Here is a 20,534-nt window from a genome sequence, read left to right as displayed (position 1 = left end):
TGTGTGGCTGGCAAGGGTGCAAAGCGCAGAATGGGATGTTAGTTCCTCGCCTGCGAAGGCGGTTCTTGAGGAAGACAAGCGCGATAATATCTCCTTGGATGCTCCCAGAGAACACTCTACGTGCATGGTCCTGCCTAAGAGACACTGCAAGGATCCTGGGCCCGCTGTGTGGCCCACGTGGCTGTGAGGGACAGACCTAGCCACAGCAATGCCTGAAGCGGTGGCTGCGGGCCCATACCGGGTCGCAGCTCGGCTCGGGCTGTCCACGGGCCCACCCTCAACCGGCATTAGGTTAGGGGCAGACCGTATCCTCTCCCCTCAACTCGATTTTCCTACTCGGCGCTCCCCTTGGGGACCACAAACGTCCTCTTTGCACGACTCCAGTGGTGACCTGAGGGAGCTAGGCAGGGTGTCTGACTTTCTCCCAAAGGGAACTTGAGTGCCTGGGGTCCCGGAGCGGTGGGCCTGCCCCTTCCATCCGAAGAGGACCCCACCCGTCTCTCCCAGCCCTGTTCCGGCACAGTAAGTCGGTGGGGTCCCCGGCCCGCGTCCGCGGCTGGCAAGAGACAGCGGGACAGGGCGCGGGCGCGCGCGGCCGGCGGGCGGGGCGCGCGCCCGGCCAGGGCTGCCGCGGGGGAGGAGCGCCCGCCAGCTCGCCCGCCCGCCCGCCTGCCGCTCGCGCGCCCAACGGACCAGGCAGGGGCTGTGAGGTAACTGTTGCAGTCCCTGGGAGTTGGGAGGCGGCTCAGAGTCTCCGGTCCCGAGAGGTGCCTGAGGGAAAGGAGAAGCCTCTTCCGCCCCTCCCCACAGCCAGTATGTCTCGGACCCCGCCGCTCCTCCGCCCGCGCGGTGGGGACCCCGGGCCGAGGCGGCGGGCGCAGCCTTGACGCGCTACGGAGCCGGGGGGCGCCCGGAGCGTAGGGACAGGGCGTGAGGGAGCGCCAGCGGGCGCTGAGGTCCGAGCTGGGCGTACTGAACCCCGCGGCCACCCCCGGTCCCGGCCATGAGGAGGGACGAACGAGACGCCAAAGCCATGCGGTACCCGCAGCCACCGGACGGGGCCGGCTTGACCCCCGAGAGTCTGAGGAACGGCTACGTGAAGAGCTGCGTGAGCCCCCTGCGGCAGGACCCTCCGCGCGGCTTCTTCTTCCACCTCTGCCGCCTCTGCAACGTGGAGCTGCTGCTGCCGCCGGCCTCCCCCCAGCAGCCGCGGCGCCGCTCCCCCTGCTCCGGGGCGCGCCTCGCGCTGGGCGCCCTAGCCGCCTTTGTCCTCGCCCTGCTGCTCAGCTCGGGGCCCGAGAGCTGGGCTGCCGGGGCCGCCCGGCTGTGGACCCTGCTGAGTGCCTGCTCGCTCAGCCTCAGCCCCCTCTTCAGCATCGCCTGTGCCTTCTTCTTCCTCACCTGCTTCCTGACCCGGGCCAAGCGGGGCCCCGGCGCGGGCCGGAGCGGCGGCGGCTCCTGGTGGCTGCTGGCGCTGCCCGCCTGCTGTTACCTGGGGGACTTCTTGGCGTGGCAGTGGTGGTCCTGGACTTGGGGGGACGGAGACGCAGAGGCTGCAGCCCCTCACACGCCCCCGGCGGTGGCGGGCAGGTTGTTCTTGGTGCTGAGCTGTGTGGGCTTGCTGACGCTCGCGCACCGGGTGAGGCTCCAGCACAGCATCCTGGTGCTGCTCTTCGCCAGCGTGGTCTGGGGGGTCTCCGCCACGGGCCTCGGGTCGCTGCCCTCAGCCCTCCGGCCCCTGCTGTCCTGCCTGGTCGGGGGCGCTGGCTGCCTCTTGGCCCTGGGGCTGGATAACTTCTTTCAAATCAGGGAAGCTCCCCATCATCCTCGGTTGGCCGGTACCGCGGAAGAAAAAGTGCCTGTGATCCGACCCCGCAGGAGGTCCAGCTGCGTGTCGTTCGGCGAAACTTCGGCCAGTTACTATGGAAGTTGCAAAATGTTCAGGAGACCATCATTGCCTTGCATTTCCAGAGAACAGGTAGGTGAACAGAAAGCAAGGTTTGCTAAGGAAGTGAGTGCGGTTTTATCGCTTCAGTTCCTGAGTTGAGTTCGCGTATTTGAAAGCATGCGAACTTCCAGGGTGAAAAAAAAAGTTTTATTCTGGAAAGAATTCCTAAAATACAGGAAGCTTTTTAGAAATAGAATAGTACCTTTTGTGAAATAGCAGACTAATTATATTGCACTTTTTAAAGACTTTGTGTATGTAGTAGATGAGTTCTCAGAGGAATGAATTATGTGCAGTTTAATAGATTGACTACTCCCACTTTGGCATACTCTGATGTACGTATTTTTTGGTGCCATTCATCTGTTGCTGTTATAATGGCGATATCTCTCCCCAAAGGTAACGTACAGCCATTAGAATGAATGAGTACATATATGAATTTTAAGCAGTGTGGTTTTATTATTTTTGATATTTGAGAGGAAGAATTTAAGATCTTGTGAACATTGATCAGCTTTGGAACTGACACTTGTTAGTTTAGGTGAAAAGACTGTTGGAAATAATTTTTAAGAATCCCAACGCTACCCCAAATTCCAGCAGTATAGACTAATAAAATCTTTTACAGACTAACTCAGGGTAGTGTATATTTGTTGCATAATGAGGAGAATGTTGTAACAATTTAACCTTTAAACTTATGTCTGGAAAGATGCCAAAAGCATTTCCAGTTTTTTTTCTTGTAGTTTTACATGTTTTTGTTTTTTAAAAGGAATTGAAGCCATCATCAGGAAAGGAGCCTCTATCTTTACGTAGCCTTGGGAAATCCGACCTGTTCTACATCACCAAAAAGCTCAGCAAGTGTAGCTATTCTTAACTGAGCATTTACTAAGTGTAAAATGCTTTACATATGTTTTCTTAAGTTCTCTCAAGAACCATGTATGGGGGGGTGACATTACCTCAATTTAGATATGAGCGATATGAGATTTTTAGAGATTACTCAACTTCGTCGTATATCTACTAGGTGGCAGTGCTGGGATTTGAACCTAGATTTTTCAGTTTTCAATATTGTGTTCTAAGCAACTAAAAGGATGACTAGAGATTTTATGTAGGAGAGGAGGCGTTCATACCGTTGGTTTTCAGACTTTTTGATTAGTGATAGGTTTTACCTTGGACCCAGTATATTTAAACAATACTTTCTTATTCTTACTACATTTGATTCTCTCTTCTCTTCAGAATAATTGACAAACCACTACATTGATTTTATGACATGTTTAACACGAACTCTATAGTGTTCCGGTGAGACCACGCTTTGCTTCTTGAACAGTGTGTTCAGAGGCCGCTTTTGTGTTCTGTAGTTATTTGGTCAAAATAACTACAGTTATTTGGTTTGAAAAATGTTATTTATGCCTTTTGTTTTCTCATTTTACTGCCAGTGATAATAGTGCTTAGAAAAGTGTGATTCAGAAGAAAAATTAAAGTTAGAGCAAAGTAGTTATCAGCTGTTTTCTTAGAATGGCATAGCATTTAACAGTTGACTGTAAGTGGATAGACTGCATTTTTTAACACAGGAAAGTGATTTAGCATAGTCTCATCAAATTTATAGGTAACTTTCCTAAATTTACAGCATACAGTTCAGCGTATTTTAAATGTAAATCTGTTGGTGTAGTCAGCTGTGGTTGTTGTGTTGTAAACTGAATATTCTTGATTTTCTTAATCCTAGTCTGGTGCTTTTTCTATCATACCAAATTTTTTAAACCTTTAATTTAGTGCAGTGTTATTTTAGGTAGCTTCATTTATTATTTGTATTAGAATCAAATACAATTTGCGCTTTTAAAAATGGAATATTATCCTCTTGTGGAAAACTCTTATTCACATTCCACTATCAAATAGGAACATTTTGGGGTCTTAAATATATACTAATAGTTTAAGTGTTCATACATTTTTACTTAATCTTCAGTGTTATAAAATAACACTGTTTTGGCATTACCAAAAATTAGTACATATTTTTAACTTAACAAAGGTTGTATTAAGATTTTTTACTTATGTTTGTTCCTGAGGTTTAACGGTGGGTCTCTCATTTTGTTTGCATGTATATTATATTACAGAAATGAGGAGGAAACTAGTACTTTTATGGAAGTAGAAGATCAAGAGACTTTCTAATTTTCAAAGTGCTGTATTTTGTATATGACAAGTGTAAAGTCATGCCACTGTTTCAGAAAGTAAGGGGAGACACAAAGATATTGAGTAGAAGAACCTAATAGAGAGTGAAATGCCCTAGATTCATAGGCAGAGGATTGAGAGTAAGGTCTTGGCTCTGCAGTGTATCTTGGAAAAGTTGGTGAATCTCTGAGTCTTAAGTATCCTGTCAAGGCAGGGATCCCGATAGATAAATTCTGTAATACCTTCCAATTCTAAATTTATTTCTTTTAGTTAGTTTATACTTTTTGTAAGGTATAAATAAAAGTATAAATAAAACATCACAAATTAGGAGTTTTTGAAGTTTCACTTAACTGTTGAATGTTGATATTGCTAACCGATATTTTCCAAGGAGTAATGATTGGAAAAGATGAGCAAATAAATATTCTGCACTTTCTGAATAGAGAACTTTATAAGTTACATGTAGATTCATTTTTGATTAGTAACAAAATTATTATACTTTTATTTCCTTAAAAATTTTATAAACATCTTTAAAAAACAATTAAAACATATCAGTCTAAATGTTTTAAATTGAGAGTAGATTTAAAATAATTTTTTAACTTTTGGGATGTTATATTAGTCACCATGTTGAAAAGTAATGGCATATGTTTGTAAAACACTTGATTTTCATAATTAGATTTATAGTAGTTGATGTAAATGTTATGTTACGTCAGTTTATTTTTTTAATTTATTTTTTAGAGAGAGGAAGGGAGAAATAGCGATTGATTTGTTGTTCCACTTATTTATGCATTCATTGGTTGATTCTTGTATGTGCCCTGACCTAGAATCAAACTGGCAACCTTGGCATATACAGATGATGCTCTAACCATTTGAGCTACATATATATGTTAATTCTTAACTAAGGTTTTTATTATTGTTGCCAAGCATTTAGAAATTTAAAGTTTAAATCTAGTTACCGCTGACTGTTCTGCTTTGGTGGGTTAATGGAAAGAAGCACTTAAGTTTGTAATATATTTGCTAGGACTCAGCTAAAACTAATAAGAAAGTTAAAAAAAATCAGTTAAAAGAATCAGTTGTCTATTTAGATGCTTTGACAAGAATTTAACAAATTAAATTTCTAAGCCATTTTATTTGTATATTCTGTAATGAAGTTTCAACCAGATTATTTTGTTTGTGACAGACTAGATAAATACGAGGTTTTGAAAGTCTTAAGTTAGTGTGTGAGGTATTTTTCTATACCTAAAATGCTAAGTGCTTTCTAAATGGTTAAGTAAATATTTTAAAATTTTGTGGCCTTAAAGCCCATAAATATTATGTAAAGTGTTAGCTTTATTTTAAAAAGGTATACACATGTAGTGTGAAGGTGTTTAAAAATGATTTTAAAGTTCAAATGATTATTTAGCCCTTTAAGGAATTTGCAAGACATACCTCACTATGAATTTAAGAATACTGTATTATTTGTGAAATTAACTTTGTGGGTTCGGTGAGTAGTGTTTCATACTAATTTCAGGTTAATATTCTATAGTAAAATATCAGCCTTCATAATATTTTTAAAGTTCTATTTGTAAATATTGTATGCACTCCACCATCAGAATTATTTTTCAAAAACACAGATTTGATCAAATCACTTGCTCTGTTTTAAAAACTTCTTACGGTTTTTCATTGTCCATAGGATAAAGTGGACAATGACCTTGAACATTGCTTGCAAAGTCCTTTTTAACCTGCTGTTACTGTTTTTGTTTGTTTTATTTTTTAAAAAGCTATTTTGGAGTTACGGAGCACTCCTTCCTTGCATCCAACCCTGGCTCTAGCTATTTGAGGACTGCTTATTGTTATTGATTTGCAGATTTTTTTTCTTTTGCTTTTACCATTCACGCTGTTTGAATTCTCCTTTAAGTAACAAATTAAGATTAAGAAGTCTTTAAACAATATAGTGATAATCAAATTAATATATAAACTGAGAACAAATAGCAGGGTTGACCACATTTAAAAATAAGTTGACAGATCATGGGATGTATAATAGAAGATTTTCATTATATCTCATGAAATAGTAACATCTCCATAGTTTGGAGTGGAAACTAAATAGGGCCAACCAGAGGTAAAATTGTAAAGTTTACTTTCATTGTCCTTAGACTTTTCATCCTACTCAGTGGCAGGCTTTTCTCTGATTCTCTTTTTCTTTTCCCTTGCAATTATCAAGTCAGTTTGTTTCCCTAGCACATTCTCCTGCCTTCCAGTACCCCAGCCAAAACACGAAGAATCTACATTTGCTGAACATGTTTATTTCAACCTAAATATGTTGGTATAGATATAGAAGAGTTATATTTGGAGTTTATCTCATTGAAAACTCACTTTATAGACAAGAAAGAAATTAAACTTCAGAGAAATAAAAATATTGTCTCTAGGCTATGCTGTGATATACTTGGGATACAGGGTCTAAAACCAAGCTAGGTCCTGACTCCTAGTCCACTTACACTTTCCATAAAGAGTGTAAGTACCTATAGTCATGGTTTTCCAAGGTTGTAACTTAATTTGGCCAATTATATGATAAATGACATCTCTCGTTAAAGGAATTGTTGGGTAAAGGTGGGACAGAGAGGGGAAAGTGAGAGAGGTAGGAGGGACTCTTGAAATTACATATGTTCACATATGACCTTGGAGATAAACTTGGTCCCTGATGTAGTTATTTCAGGGTAACTTGTCAGGATGCAGCTGGTGTCAAGCTCAAGTGCCTTCAGAGGCCAGCCACATAACATATTTATGTCATATGCTGAGGAAGGAGGGGAGGGTGAGAAGAATGAAAGGCAACTGACTATTGCCTACTTTGCCTAAAAACATTCAATTTAAACAAAACAAACTGAACAACTATGTTAGCCAAGCAAAACTTCAGGAGACCTGGGTTCTGTCTGTGGGTAGTTCCTGACAGTTTATAACATTGGGTTTGGTGTTCACCTTATTATTTAAAAGCTGATCCATATTTATATGATTATTAAAAGCTTGCTCTTAGAACTTGGAGCAGAGGAGTGTATTTTCCACTGCCTTTTTCTTTTATGACCTAGAACTTTTTCCCTATATTGATTTACCCTAACAGGTCTCTCATCTTAGTAGGTTTTCCCTCCTCCATCAACTACAGTACATTGTTGGGCTACCTCTTCCTTGCATCTCATACAACATGTATTCAGCATATTTTAAATTTATTTAGTTAGTATTTAAATTTTAAATGAGAAATCTCACACATAAAAAGACTGTGAATATGTATATTTTATATGGTTGAAGGGAGAAAATAAAGGAAAAAAGTCATGTACTCACCACTCATTTTCTTTGAAGTTCTCTATGTAACCCTATTTTGCATTCCTTTTTCTCTGCCTCAGAGGCAACACATCTGTTCTGATTTTTTTTTTTTGCTATTCATTTTTGTGCTTGTTTTTATAATTATAACCTCCTACAAATATAAATAATCTAAGTAATATGTTGTTAGTATTGCCTGCTTTGAACTTTCATAAAATCGCTGTGTATGAATTCTTCTGTAACTTTTTTCTTGATTTTTCTGAGATTTGTCCATGTTGATGTGGAAAATTATTCATTTTCAGTGCTGTATAATATTTCATCGTATGACCATAGTAAAAGTTATTTATTCCACTATTCATGGACCCTTGGGTGATTTGCTATTACGTAAAATAGTGCAATGAAAATTCTTATAAATGTCTCCTGGTGCATGTGTGCATCTGAAAGTAGAATTGAGTTGCAAGTTATGTTCATATTTTACTTTACTGTTTATGGTAGTCAGAATAATGGCACTCCAAAGATGTCTCCGTTCTAATTGCAGGAATTTGTCAATGTTACCTAACTTGGCAAAGGGGACTTTGCATATAAGATTTGTAAGGACCTTGAGATAGGGAGATTATCCAGGATTATCTGAGTGGACTCAAAGTAATCACAAAGGTCTTTAAAAAGTGGAAGAGGGAGACAGAAGAGGACAGATATGGAGATGTGACAATGGAAGTAGGGCTGGAGTAACACAATGTGACACTCAGTTCATCTTTGGCTTTGGCAATGGAAGAAGGCCAGAATCCAAGGAAAGCAGGCAGTTGCTAGACACTAGAAAAGGCAAGGAAACTGATTTTTCCTTAGAGTCCCCAGAGATAAGAAAGCCCTGCCAGCACCTTGATTTTAGTCCAGTGAGACCTGTGTCAGACTTCTGACCCACAGAACTGTCAGAAAATAAATTTGTGTTCTTTTATGCCTCTTAACTTGTGGTAATTTGTTACTGGAAAGTATTAGTTTGCATTAACTGCTCTAACAGAAAGTACCACAAAGTGAGTGGCTTAAACAACCAAAATTCATTGCCTCAAATTTCTGGAGCCTAAAACCCAAGATCACGGTGTCCCGAGGTTGGTTCATTCTGAGGGTTATGAGGGAAAATCTGTTCCATGCCTGTCTCCTAGCTTCTGGTGGTTTGTTGGCAATTTTTTGGGCATTTTTTGGCCTGTAGATTTGTCACTCCTGTCTTTGCTTTCATCTTCACGTGGCATTCTCAGTATGTCTCTTCACATTCTTCCCTCTGTGTTGGTCTTTGTGTCCTTAATTACCTTATTTTAATTTGACTACCTTTGTAAAGACTCTGTTTCCAAATAAAGTCACATTTCCAGATCCATATTTTTTGGAGGAGGACACAGTTCAACCCATACATAATAGCAATAAGGACCAGGACACTATAGAAAACTGGGTTGTTTTTCAAAATTGTTGTACTATTTATACTTTTGCTAGCAGTGAATAAGAACGTCCTTTTTGATTCCTGTTTACCGACTTTAACTTTTGTTAGCTGGGTTGGTACTTCTTTGTGATTTTAACTGGATTTTATTAATTACCAGTAGGTCAGTAATTTTTAGGTTTATGGACTACATTTATTATTCAGGGATTACCTGTTCATGTCTTTTGCCCTTTTAAAAATTGGACGGTTTGTTTTTTCTTAATGATTCGTGAGTTCTTTATATATTCTAGACATTAATCTTTTATTGGTTATTTGGGTTACAAGTACCTTCTCCCAGTTTTTATGGTATCTTTTGATAACTGAGATTCTTAATTTTAATGTCAAATTTCTTTTAATGTTAAGACTCTTTTCCTTTAACATTAAGACTCTTTTTGTCTTGTTTACACAACCCTTCACTGTTAGAAGTCATAAAATATACTCCTATATTGTCTTTTTAAAGTTTAAAAATTTTGCCTTTCAATTTTTTTTGTTGACCTAGAATTGATTTATATGTATGATGTGATGTAGAGATCTAATCTCCTTTTTTATCTATATGGATATTCACTATGTCAACACAATTTATTGAAAAGTTTATTCTCCATTTATCAGCATTTATTTGTCATATATCAGTTTTCAATAGATGTATGAGACTGTATCATGTTTCGTTGGTTAGTTTATGTATCCTACATTAATACCACACTGTCTTAATTATAATAGTTTTATAATAAGACTTAATATTAAGTAAGTTCCCTCATGTTGTTATTGTTCTTCAAGAGTGTTTTGGTTATTTATGGACCTTTTCTTTTCAATATAAATTGGAGAATAAGTTTATCAAGTTCCAAAAAATCTTGTTGAAATTTTAATTGGCATTGCATTAAATCTTTTGAACAATTTAGAGATGAATTTGCTTTTGATTAAAAATTTTAAGTTGTATTTTTCTAAAAATTTAATTAACTTTTCATGTGTGTTTCCTTAGTGCATATCCTTTTATTATATGTTTAATCTGTTTGGCATCTGCATTTATGTGTTCTTTTTCATTCCTAATGTCATTTATATCTTTTTATTTCCCTTCATTTTCTAATTAACCTTGCTAAAAGCTTGTTTTCAATCTTTTCAAAAAATGGATTCTTTATATTGGTACTTGTTTTCTATTTATAATCAGCTCTTATCTTTATTTTTTTTTCTTTCTTTGAGTTCATTTTCTTTTTTTCTAACTTAGTAATTAGGATGTTATGTTAATTTATTTTGAGCTCTTTCACTGTATGCATTTAAGATTATACATTTATTCCTAAATATTGCTTTAGTTGAATCTCAGATTTTTAAGTGTAAGTATTGTCATTTTCCAGTCTTTATTTTTTAAAATTTTTGTTTTGATTTCTCTAGACTAATGAATTGTTTACAATTAAAAAAATTATAATTGTTTTCAGGTTTTCTAGTTATTTTATTGCTGTTGATTTCTGATTTAATTGCCTTGTGCACAAGGAAGATGGCTTGACATGTGATCAGTTTTCATAAATGTTTTTATGTGCTTGATCATAATATATATTCTTAATTGTTAGGTAGAATGTTTGTTAGCTGTCTGGCAGATAAAGGTTGCCCTTGTCAGAGCTTCTGTGTCCTCACTGGTGTATTTCTTGACCCATCAGTAACTGGCGAGAGTATTAAAAATCTCACTTTGCTGGTGAATTTATCAGTTTCCCCCCATAATTTATAGTTTGCTTCTCCTGTTTGAAGGTAAGTATATGGAAAATAGAACTTTTCAAATTGGATGGAATTACTTATCAAAGGAACAACAAAAAAGATATGTGAGAGATAGTACATTTCAAATCTAAAGAGTCATTATAGGAAAGTAATAAAAAATTAGTTTGATCAGAGTTAACATGTATTCACTAATTGCCTTTTATATATTCTAGGCCCTGGAAATACTAAGACAACAAGCACAGGGTCTGTATTGCAAGATCACACACTAATGAAGAGAGAAAATGTAAATAAATAATTACAACTCAGTGTGGTAGGATATAGCAGAGGTATAAATAAGGTACCATGGGAGCATTTTGGAAGGAACAACTAATCCTTTCCAGAATGTAAGTCAGAAAGCCTTCAAAAAGTAACAGTTGAGCTTTAATCATCAATGAAAAATTTTTACTGATATAAAACAAAAACTGAATTAAAAAATTTTACTTCCGTGACCTTAAAAAGAAATTTTCAGCGGTATTCTGGTATAATCTTCACCTTACCTGAAAAATGTATGTAGGTAAATACTTCTTATCAACTAACATACTTAAAAGTCATGAAAAACATATGGATCCAAGTCAAGCAAACTGTTCACCTTCAGTCATCAATCAATACAAACAACCAAAAAAGATGCTTAAACTCTGCCAGAAGGTAGGAGAGGGTAAAGGGGGATAAATGGTAATGGAAGGAGACATGGGGTGATGAACAGACAATACAATGTACAGATGATGTATTATAGAACTACCCTTGAAATCTATATAATTTTATTAACTAGTGTCATCCCAATAAATTCAGTAAATAAATAAATAAATAGATAGATAGATAGATAAATGCCAGTATAAGTGATAAAAAATACATAGGCATAAAGAAATGTAACCCAGGATCAGAAAGGAGGGATTATTATTGTAAGATGTAATAATTACCAAGTGCTCACTATGTGCTAGTCTCAACATTGTGAAGTAATTACTGGGATCCTTGTTTCGCAGCTGGGAACTAAGGCAGAGGGATGAATTAACTAGCCCCAAATCACTTAGCTAGTACACAGCAAATACCATAATACGCTAAGTGTCATTTCCACTATATTACAAGCCGCTAAGAACTCTTCCAATTGAAACAATTGAAAGGAATCATTGAGTAAGAAAAATCTCTGATACCTAAAAAGAAATGAAAGTATATAGTATAGGGGAGGAAAACTTCTTTTTTGTCCTTGCTAGGTTTTTTGGCTGGTCTAATAATTAAATTGACACAAGACAGATTAACAGGAGAAAACCAAATCTAATTTGTATATATAGCAGCCTCATAGAAATATGTGACTCAAAGAAGTGACCAAATCAGGAATCTTTTATACCGATGAGATCAAGAAACAATAAAGATAATTGACAAGATAAAGGGGTTTGGGCTTGGGTTAATAAATTAGTGAAGAAGTAACAAGGTTTGTTTATATAGCCTTCTTGGCTCCTAAATTCCCTATCTCTGGTGATAAGGATGCCTTTTGCCCTCCCAGTGCAGGGAAAGGTACCTTTCACATAGGAAATTTATCTCCTGCTTTCAGCAGGATGAAAGAGGGTCAGAGTGTCCTTGTATTGGCTGTTTCTCAAATAACTTTAATTCAAAATAGTATGCCAAAATGGCATATTTTGCTCTCTTTCAGTAGGAATCCTAAGAGGTAAGTAAAATAAAACCAACTTTCACTTGAAGAGTTTCTAACTGCCCTTAATAATCTTAAACATTTGATTCCATGAGGTATGGCTAGACTCAAAAGATAAAAACCTAGGGTTTGTCCAAAGTCAGAATCTAATAGGAAACCTTTGCATAAAGCCGAAATCATAAAATGCTACTCCCTCAGTGTAAGGGTAAATGAGAAATAAATATAGCCATGGAGATGGGGTGTATATCTTGACATTGGCACAAGGGTGCTAGGAATGTATAACCACAGTATGGTCCTCATAGTTTTCATTTTTATTGTAGTAAAATATACATAACATAATACTTAACATTTCAATAATTTCGAAGCATATTGTGCAACCATTACCACTGCCCATCTCTAGAAATTTATAATCTTAAACTGAAACTCCATACCTATTAAATAATAACTCCATTCTCCCTTCCCCCAACCCCTGGTAACCATCATTCTATGTTCTGTTTGTAGGAATTTGACTGTAGATACCTCATAGAAATGGAATCATACAGTATTAATATCTTACGTAGCATATCATTGGAATTTTGACAGTAATTGCATTGAATCCATAGTATTGACATCTTCACAACAGTCAATCTTACAATCCATAACATGGGATGTTTTTCTATTTGTGTTTTAATTTTTTCAGCAATGTTTTGTAGTTTTTAGTGTACAAGCCTTTCACTTCTTTTGTTAAATCTATTACAAAGTATTTGTTTTTTTAGAAATAACTTTTTAAAAAGATTTTTATTTATAGAGAGATGGGAAGGGAGGGAGAAGGAAAGGGAGAGAAACATTGATGTGACTGGGAGTTGAACCAGTGACCTTTACGTTTGCAGGGGTGTGCTCAATCCACTGAGCCACGCCAACCAGGGCTCTTAAGTATTTTTTTAATGGAATTATAAATGGAATTGTTTCTTAATCTCACTTTAATTGTTCATCGTTAGTGTGTAGAAATGTAACTGGGTTAAGTGTTGATTTTATATTCTGCAGCTTTTCTGAATTTGTTCTAACCTTTTTGTATGTATGTGTATGTGTGTGAAATCTTTAAAGTCGTCATTAGTTAAAAAAGTTTTTTCCCTTTTTTTATTATATTTTTTCCATTACCATTTATCCCCCTTATACCCTCTTCCACCTTTACCCACTCGCCTCCCCTCCGCAGTCACCACACTGTTGTCGATGTCCATGAGTCCTTTTTTGCTCCGTCCCTCCACCCCCTAACCTACCCCCGCACCCCTAATGCCCAGAGCTCTCAACCTGCTCTCTTATCTATGAGTCTGTCACTATTTTACTTGTTTAGTTTGTTCATTAGATTCCACATACAGGTGAAATCCTATGGTACTTGTTTTTCTCTGGTTGGCTTATTTCACTAAGCATAATGTTCTTCAGGTTCATCCATGCCATCACAGAGGATGAAATTTTCTTTTTTACAGCTGAGTAGTAGTCCATTGTGCAAATGCACCATAGTTGTTTTATTGGGATGTTTCTAAATCTTGACTATTAAAAAAAAAAAGGTTTTATTAAGACTTTTAAAGAGCAGTTTAAAACAAAATTGAGAGGAAGTTACAGAGGTCTCCTATATACACTTTACACCCTACACTGGCATAGCCTCATACATTATCAATATCCCTCACCAGACTATTACATATGTTACAATTGATTAAATTACATTAATATATCATAATCACTCCAAATTCATAGTTCACATTTTTTTTACTATTGGTATTATATATTGTCTGGGTTTAGGTAAAGATATGATGACATGATCCATTGTTATGGAAAATACATACAAAGCATTTTTACTTTCCTAAAAATCCTCCTGGTTTTCATCCCTTTCCTCATCTCCAGCACTGGCAACTACTAATCTTTTTACTGTCTCCATAGCTTTGACTTTTTCATTGTGTCATAGATTTGGAATCATGGAGTACTCATTTTGTTTAAGCTAAAGTACTGTAGTGATACATATATGGATTGAGAAATCTTCAAAATGTAGAGTGGTTCCAGGAGACTGTTAGAAGTAAATTCAAATTTTCTAAGGCTTTAAATAATTTCCACAGACAAAATCCTCAGGAAATTGAGCAGTATGTAGTCAAAAATGCATAAAACATGCAAGGGAAACAAGACACTGTAAGTAAGAACTTGCAGAAAAAGCATACAGAAAGAAAAAACATGCCCACAAGGGCTTTTATACCAGATACAAAAATTGTTTACTATGGTTAAAGAAATAAAATTGAAGCTTGGGGAAATGATTGGGGAATGGAAGATTAAAAGAACAATTATGCAGATTTGAAAACTGGAACTTCTAAAGATGAAAAATATAACCACAAATTAAAAACTGATGCACAGCCCTGGCCATGTAGCTCAGTTGGTTGGGCCTGGTCCCCACTTGGGGCACATATGAGAGTCAACCGATTGATGTTTCTCTCTCACATCAGTGTTCCTCTCCCTCTCTCCCTCTTGTCCCCTCTCTCTAAATATAAATTAATAAAGTCTTTAAAAAATGATGCACATATTAAATAGCAGTTGAGAGACAGAACTTTTGAACCAGAAAATAGATTCAAAGAAATTGTCTGCAATGTTTTGCAGAGTAAGAAAGAGGTGGAAATTAAGAAAGATAAAAACAACCCTAGAGAATAAGAAGATGAAATTTCAGTTAAACATGGATTTAATTGAGGTTCCAAAAAGAGATAATAAAATGGAGAACAGGCAATATATGAATAGATAATGGCTGAAAAATAAAATTTAATAGAATTGATTAAAAAAATAAAAAAAGACAGCTGATCTTTAGAAAGCCCATTGGATCCCAAGCAGAATAAATAAAAAGAAATCTACTAGACACATTGCTGTGTCAGTGAGAGCCCTGCAGAAAATAGGTGATGTACTTAAATGGGTAAACTTGGAGAGTTGTTCATATTTTTGAGTTTGTTGTCATTTTAATGTTCATAGTTTGATCTTGTTTTTCTTAAATAAGCCCCTTTAACATTTTATATAATAAGAGCTTGGTGATGATGAACTCCTTTAGCTTTACCTTGTCTGGATAGCACTTTACCTGCCCTTCAATTCTAAATGATAGCTTTGCTAGATACAGTAATCTTGGTTGTAGGTCCTTGCTTTTCATCACTTTGAATATTTCTTGCCAGTCCCTTCTTGCCTGCAAAGTTTCTTTTAAGAAATCAGCTGATAATCTTATGGGAACTCCTTTGTAGGTAACTCTGCTTTTCTATTGCTTTTAAGAATCTCTTTATCTTTAACCTTTGGCATTTTAATCATAATGTGTCTTGGTGTGGTCCTCGTTGCATGCATCTTGTTTGGGACTCTGTGCTTCCTGGACTTGTATGTCTATTTCCTTCACTGAATTAGGGACTTTTTCTTTCATTATTTTTTCAAATAAGTTTTCAATTTATTGCTCTTCCTCTTCTCCTTCTGGAATCCCTATGATTCGGATGTTGGTACATTTGGAGATGTCCCAGAGGGTCCTTATACTATCATCATTATTTTAAAAAATTCTTTTTTCTTCTTTCTGTTCTGGTTGAATGCTTATTTCTTCCTTATGTTCTAAATCATTGATTTGAATCCCAGCTTCCTCCCCTCCACTGATGGTTCCTGTAGATTTTTCTTTATTTTACTCAGTATAACCTTCATTTCTTCCCTTATGTGTTTGCTGTACTCAGTGAGTTCTCTGAACATCCTTATCACCAGTGTTTTGAACTCTACAGCTGATAGGTTGACTATCTCCATTTTGTTTAGTTCTTTTTCTGAGGTTTTGTTCTGTTCTTTCATTTTGGTCATATTTCTTTGTCTCCTCAGTTTGGCAGCCTCCCTATGTTTGTTTCTGTGTCTTAGGTAGAGCTGCTTTGACTCCCTGTCTTAGCGCACCTGTTAAGTTGTATGTGGCAGAGTCTTAGGTATTGCCAGTGTGGTCAACCTGCTTCACCACTTTGTGGCTCTGTATGTGGGGAGGGGAAGGGGTCAGAGAGGGGACAGTGCCAGTGCCTGGCTACTGAAGGCTTGCTCAGCACTTACCCCATTTCCAGTCACTTCACCACCTTCCCATATGTGACTGGTGCCTGTCTAGCCACTGCCCTGGTGGTATTTCCCTGAGTGGGTGGGTTTTCATATCTTCTAGGACTATGCAAGCCCCTTAAATGGACTCTCCTGAAAGACAGGCAGTTTCTTCCACCACCCCAACCCCCATTGGTTTTTGCAGCCATATGTTAAGAGGCTTTATTTTCCTGTTACTAGAACCCTGGACAGCTTGCTCGACCTGACCTGGGGCCTGGATCACTTGCTCCCAAGTATTCCTCCTGATTTTTATCCATCACACGTGAATGTGGGACTGCCCCTTCCGCTGACTGCTGCCGCCCCACTGAATCTTCTCCTTGGCTCCCTGGCTTTGCCCCTCCTACCTGTCTGGATGAATGTGGCTTCTTTAAATACTTGGTTGTTGGATTTCCATACAATTCACTTTTCTGGCAGTCTGGATGTTTTTTGTTTTGAGATTAGTTGTGATCCTTCTTATGGTTGTGCAAGGAGGTGAAGTGCGTCTGCCTACCCCTCCTTGACAGGAAGTTCACTCCTGCCAGTGTCTTTCATTGGCTGAATCTACCTAGAGATAGGGCAACTGAGATTGTTGATACAGTCTATTCAGGAGAGGCTCTGGGGCACAGTACAGAGTGGAGAAGAGTGGAAGATGGATCTGGAGGGGCAAATGAAACATACCCAGAACAATTGGCTTTTTAAGGACACAGAGGATAGTAATCTGTGCAGAAGTGGAAGAATGGCTGCTTAGGAAGGGAAAGTCAAGTAAACAGCAGTATTGAAATAGTGTGCTCAGAAATGGGAATTATTTCAGTTTAAAGTGTATGTTGAACATAGAAGAATAATACACCATAAAAATGAAAAGACAAATTGGCATTTGCAGAGACCTGCTCATCTTTACACTGCTTATCCTCTTATTTATTGTCTTGGCTTTATAAATGCATAAATATCAATACTGCCTTCATTATTATGTAGAAGATACTGGGTCAAGTTCTTTGCATTAACATGGCTATATGAGTGGTTTGCACATGTTATCGAAGGAGCAGGAGTAATTTAGAGAGTGAGGCTTACAGTTTAGTATATAGGCTCTGGAATTGGACTATTTTGTGTTTGAACTCACTTCCTAGCTGGATGACCTAGGCAGATTACCTAATCCAGGCCTCAGTTTTCTCATTTATAAACCAGGCATAGTCATACTAACTTTATTATAGTTGTGAGGAGTAAATGAATGACTCATATAAATTACTTAGCTCAGAACCCAGCAGGCACATCCACTGGGGAACACAATTTTCGTTGAGTTAGATCTGACACTTGTTTTTCACTAACTTTTGCCATCTCAATCCAAAAATGACCCCAGTTTTTCTCAATCATGTCAGCTTTGTCCCCAGAATCATACAAAATGTACATACAGAGGAAAATAATGAAAAAATTACCTGAATATACTGTTTATTTAGAGTTATTTTATTCATGTAAGTCAAATTATGAACAAGTAGTAAAGTTCTGCTACCAAACATACATATTAAGGTATTTTATCTTTTCAAACAACAGGCTAGGAAATGCCAAATGAGACACTTGAAACAGTCTCCTTCAGTTGACAAAGCTTTAACAAATTGCTTCATGAGACCCATGAGACCCAGTTTTATGGGCAGAGGTGGGAATCTAATGTTCTTTCTGTCAACAAGTGGCTCATTTAGAATATCTGGACCACCACGTGTGAGGTCAGATCTTGGAGGCCAGTTTGACTCTACCCAGTGCTTCTCTCGAGCTCTGCTGTCCCACATACACAGAAAACAGGGATACTTGGTGTATCTGCATTGCTGACCAAGAAGGAAGCAGACCATTTTAAGGTCAACACAGATGATCCAATTGTGCTTGTGATATTGCAACAGATCAGTGACTCTTTATGTCTTCATATTCTTCATGAAAATAAACTGAATCGCCAACTGGGACTGCACCAAATAAATTGCCATTGTGGAAGAGTACCCGCTTCAAGCTCCACTTTGATCTATCGATGAACAGTAGCCATTCAGTTGCATTATAGATTGGAATTCCCAATTCCTCCATTAAACTGTGTATGTTATGGCAATACACGAAGCCACCGTCACTTCAAAAGTACTGCAGAAATGCACTTTTTCTTGATTGAAAGTAGGTTACCTTCGCTCCTTTTTCAAGCAAGTTTTTCTCATGCAGACTTGATGGTAGGAGTTCTGAAGCCTTTTTGGATAGTCCCAAATCTCATGCCAAATCATTCAACTCATGCTGATCAAATCCCTTATGAACTGAGTCATCTTCAGTTTCAAAATCTTCATCGTTGCTGTCACTTAGTTCTTCACCATACTCCTGTTTTTCAAAAGAGGGTAGTTCAATGAAAACTAGCACTGGGATTTCAGCTGAATGAGGCACTGGGCGTGTAGCTGATGGTAGACCAGGATACTCTATTTTACATTTATTTTTCTTGTTCTATCCTGACGTTTTCACTATACAAAAGTAACAGTCACTTGAATGATCTCTGGGCTCTCGCGCAACCGTAGGTATACCAAATGGCAATTTATCACATGTTCCCTTCGTCCACATCTGTAAACTCTCTACACACTGCTTGCACACCTTGTGAGGGGCCCAAGACTTATCTTGATCACCAAGTTTTACTTTAAAATATGCAGAATAGGCTTGCCTGACAAATGCACTGATGTTTGTCCTTTGACTGGGAATGGTGAAACAACAAAACAAATCAGGGTTGTTTAGGCAATTACGATGAGAAATAGCAGAGGCAGACATGATCTGAAGGAAAGGGAGTAAGTATGTATGTAAATTAAAAAAACAAATTCTGCTAACTCCTTGTATACAGACAAGAACTCGGACTACACTTCGGAATACGATTCGCTATATAGAGCGGCACACAACCTCTCACCACACTGTCTCATGTGTAACTGAATAGCCTAGACAAGTATGAACCTGTCGTTGGTCTCCAAGGTCGTCCCCCACCCCCACTTGAGGGAGGTTTGCTCTCAGCCAATAAGAGAACACTAGGGCTTCCCTCAATCCAGGCTCAATCCTGCCTAGTGTTCGCATTAAGATAAGCTGTACAGAAAAATCTTGATGTGATAGAAGAAAACTAACTGCAGTTTTGAAATCAACAGCTGAAAAATCAAACTCAACAGAAATGTTAAAAATAGTTCACCTGTGTAATGTTACCTGTCTTTTTTTTAAATTGCAGTTAGGAGGATATAGCTATCCTCAAATACCTGACAGCCTGCCACATGCAATAGGAATTAAACTTCCTATTTTTGTGAGAACTTCTGCGGTCAGAACTAAGACTAGTATTTGTAAATAACAGACAGGTTTTGGATTAATATGAAAAAGTCTTTTGATTATTTCAAGTTGCTTGAATCAGAACTGGTTAGTTTGTGAGAATGATTTGCATTCTAAGGGATGTGTTCAAGAAAAGAGTAGAGATGTTTAAAAGTATATTCATGTATCAGGTTAATAAAAAGTAGATAAATTTTTCAGGATACCTTTCAAGTGTGACTTTATTCTCTAAATCTGTGAAAATGGAAGCTCCGGATAGAACTGGTTTGATTTCTTTTTCTCCTCTGTTTATTCTTCTTGACAAGGTCATTTCGTCCCCTTCCCTCATTAATACAGCTTAAATGTCATCTTTCTTTATTTAACAATATTTATTGATCACAATCAAATGTTCCAGGTCCTTGCTGTAACGGAGCTTTAAAAAAAATTCTAGCACAGTTAAATAGAAAATAAAAACAGTGAAATAACTTCAGGTAGTTCTAAGTACTGTGATGCATGAAGAAAGTAAAACAGAATATGGGATGAAGATCCCTTCATCCTAGGGCCTGGGTGGTGGAGGTGGTGCTTTTAGGGTGGTCAAGGAAAACCTCTTTGAAGAGGGGACATTTTAACTGACACATGAGTGTTGTGAAGGAACTAGTCGTGTAAGATCTGGGGGAAGAACATTCCAAGCAGAAGGACTAGCAAAGGCAAAGTCCTGTGGTGGGAAAGAGTTTTGGCATGCTTAGGGTTGGGAAAGAAAGCTGAGTGGCTGGAGAGTGGTAGGAGAGGTAAGAAGAGCATGGATCACACAGGGCCTAGTGGATCATGTTAACACATTCATTCTTACTGCATTTCAGTGGGAAGCCATGAAGCCATTTCTTCCTTTTTTTTTCTCTACGTTTAGATGTCCAGTTTTTCTTTCATCATTTTTTGTAAAAACTCTCCTTCATTGAATG

General features: G+C 38.1%; 1 protein-coding gene across 1 annotated transcript in view; it reads left to right on the top strand.

Moving 5' to 3' along the window:
- The first annotated feature begins 677 nt into the window (after window positions 1-677).
- PDE3B (phosphodiesterase 3B) overlaps window positions 678-20,534 on the top strand; it is a 155,573-nt gene continuing 135,716 nt past the window's right edge. The window contains exon 1 of the mRNA XM_090263746.1: window positions 678-1,978. Coding sequence (XP_090119872.1) covers window positions 1,004-1,978 — 975 coding nt within the window. The 5' untranslated portion in view covers window positions 678-1,003. The remainder of the gene's footprint in view (window positions 1,979-20,534) is intronic.

This window comes from Furipterus horrens, unplaced genomic scaffold, assembly GCF_987537825.1.
Source record: "Furipterus horrens unplaced genomic scaffold, mFurHor1.1.pri manual_scaffold_2, whole genome shotgun sequence".
In the NCBI taxonomy this organism is placed as follows: Eukaryota; Metazoa; Chordata; class Mammalia; order Chiroptera; family Furipteridae; genus Furipterus; species Furipterus horrens.
This window is presented reverse-complemented; position numbering and strand designations above follow the sequence as displayed.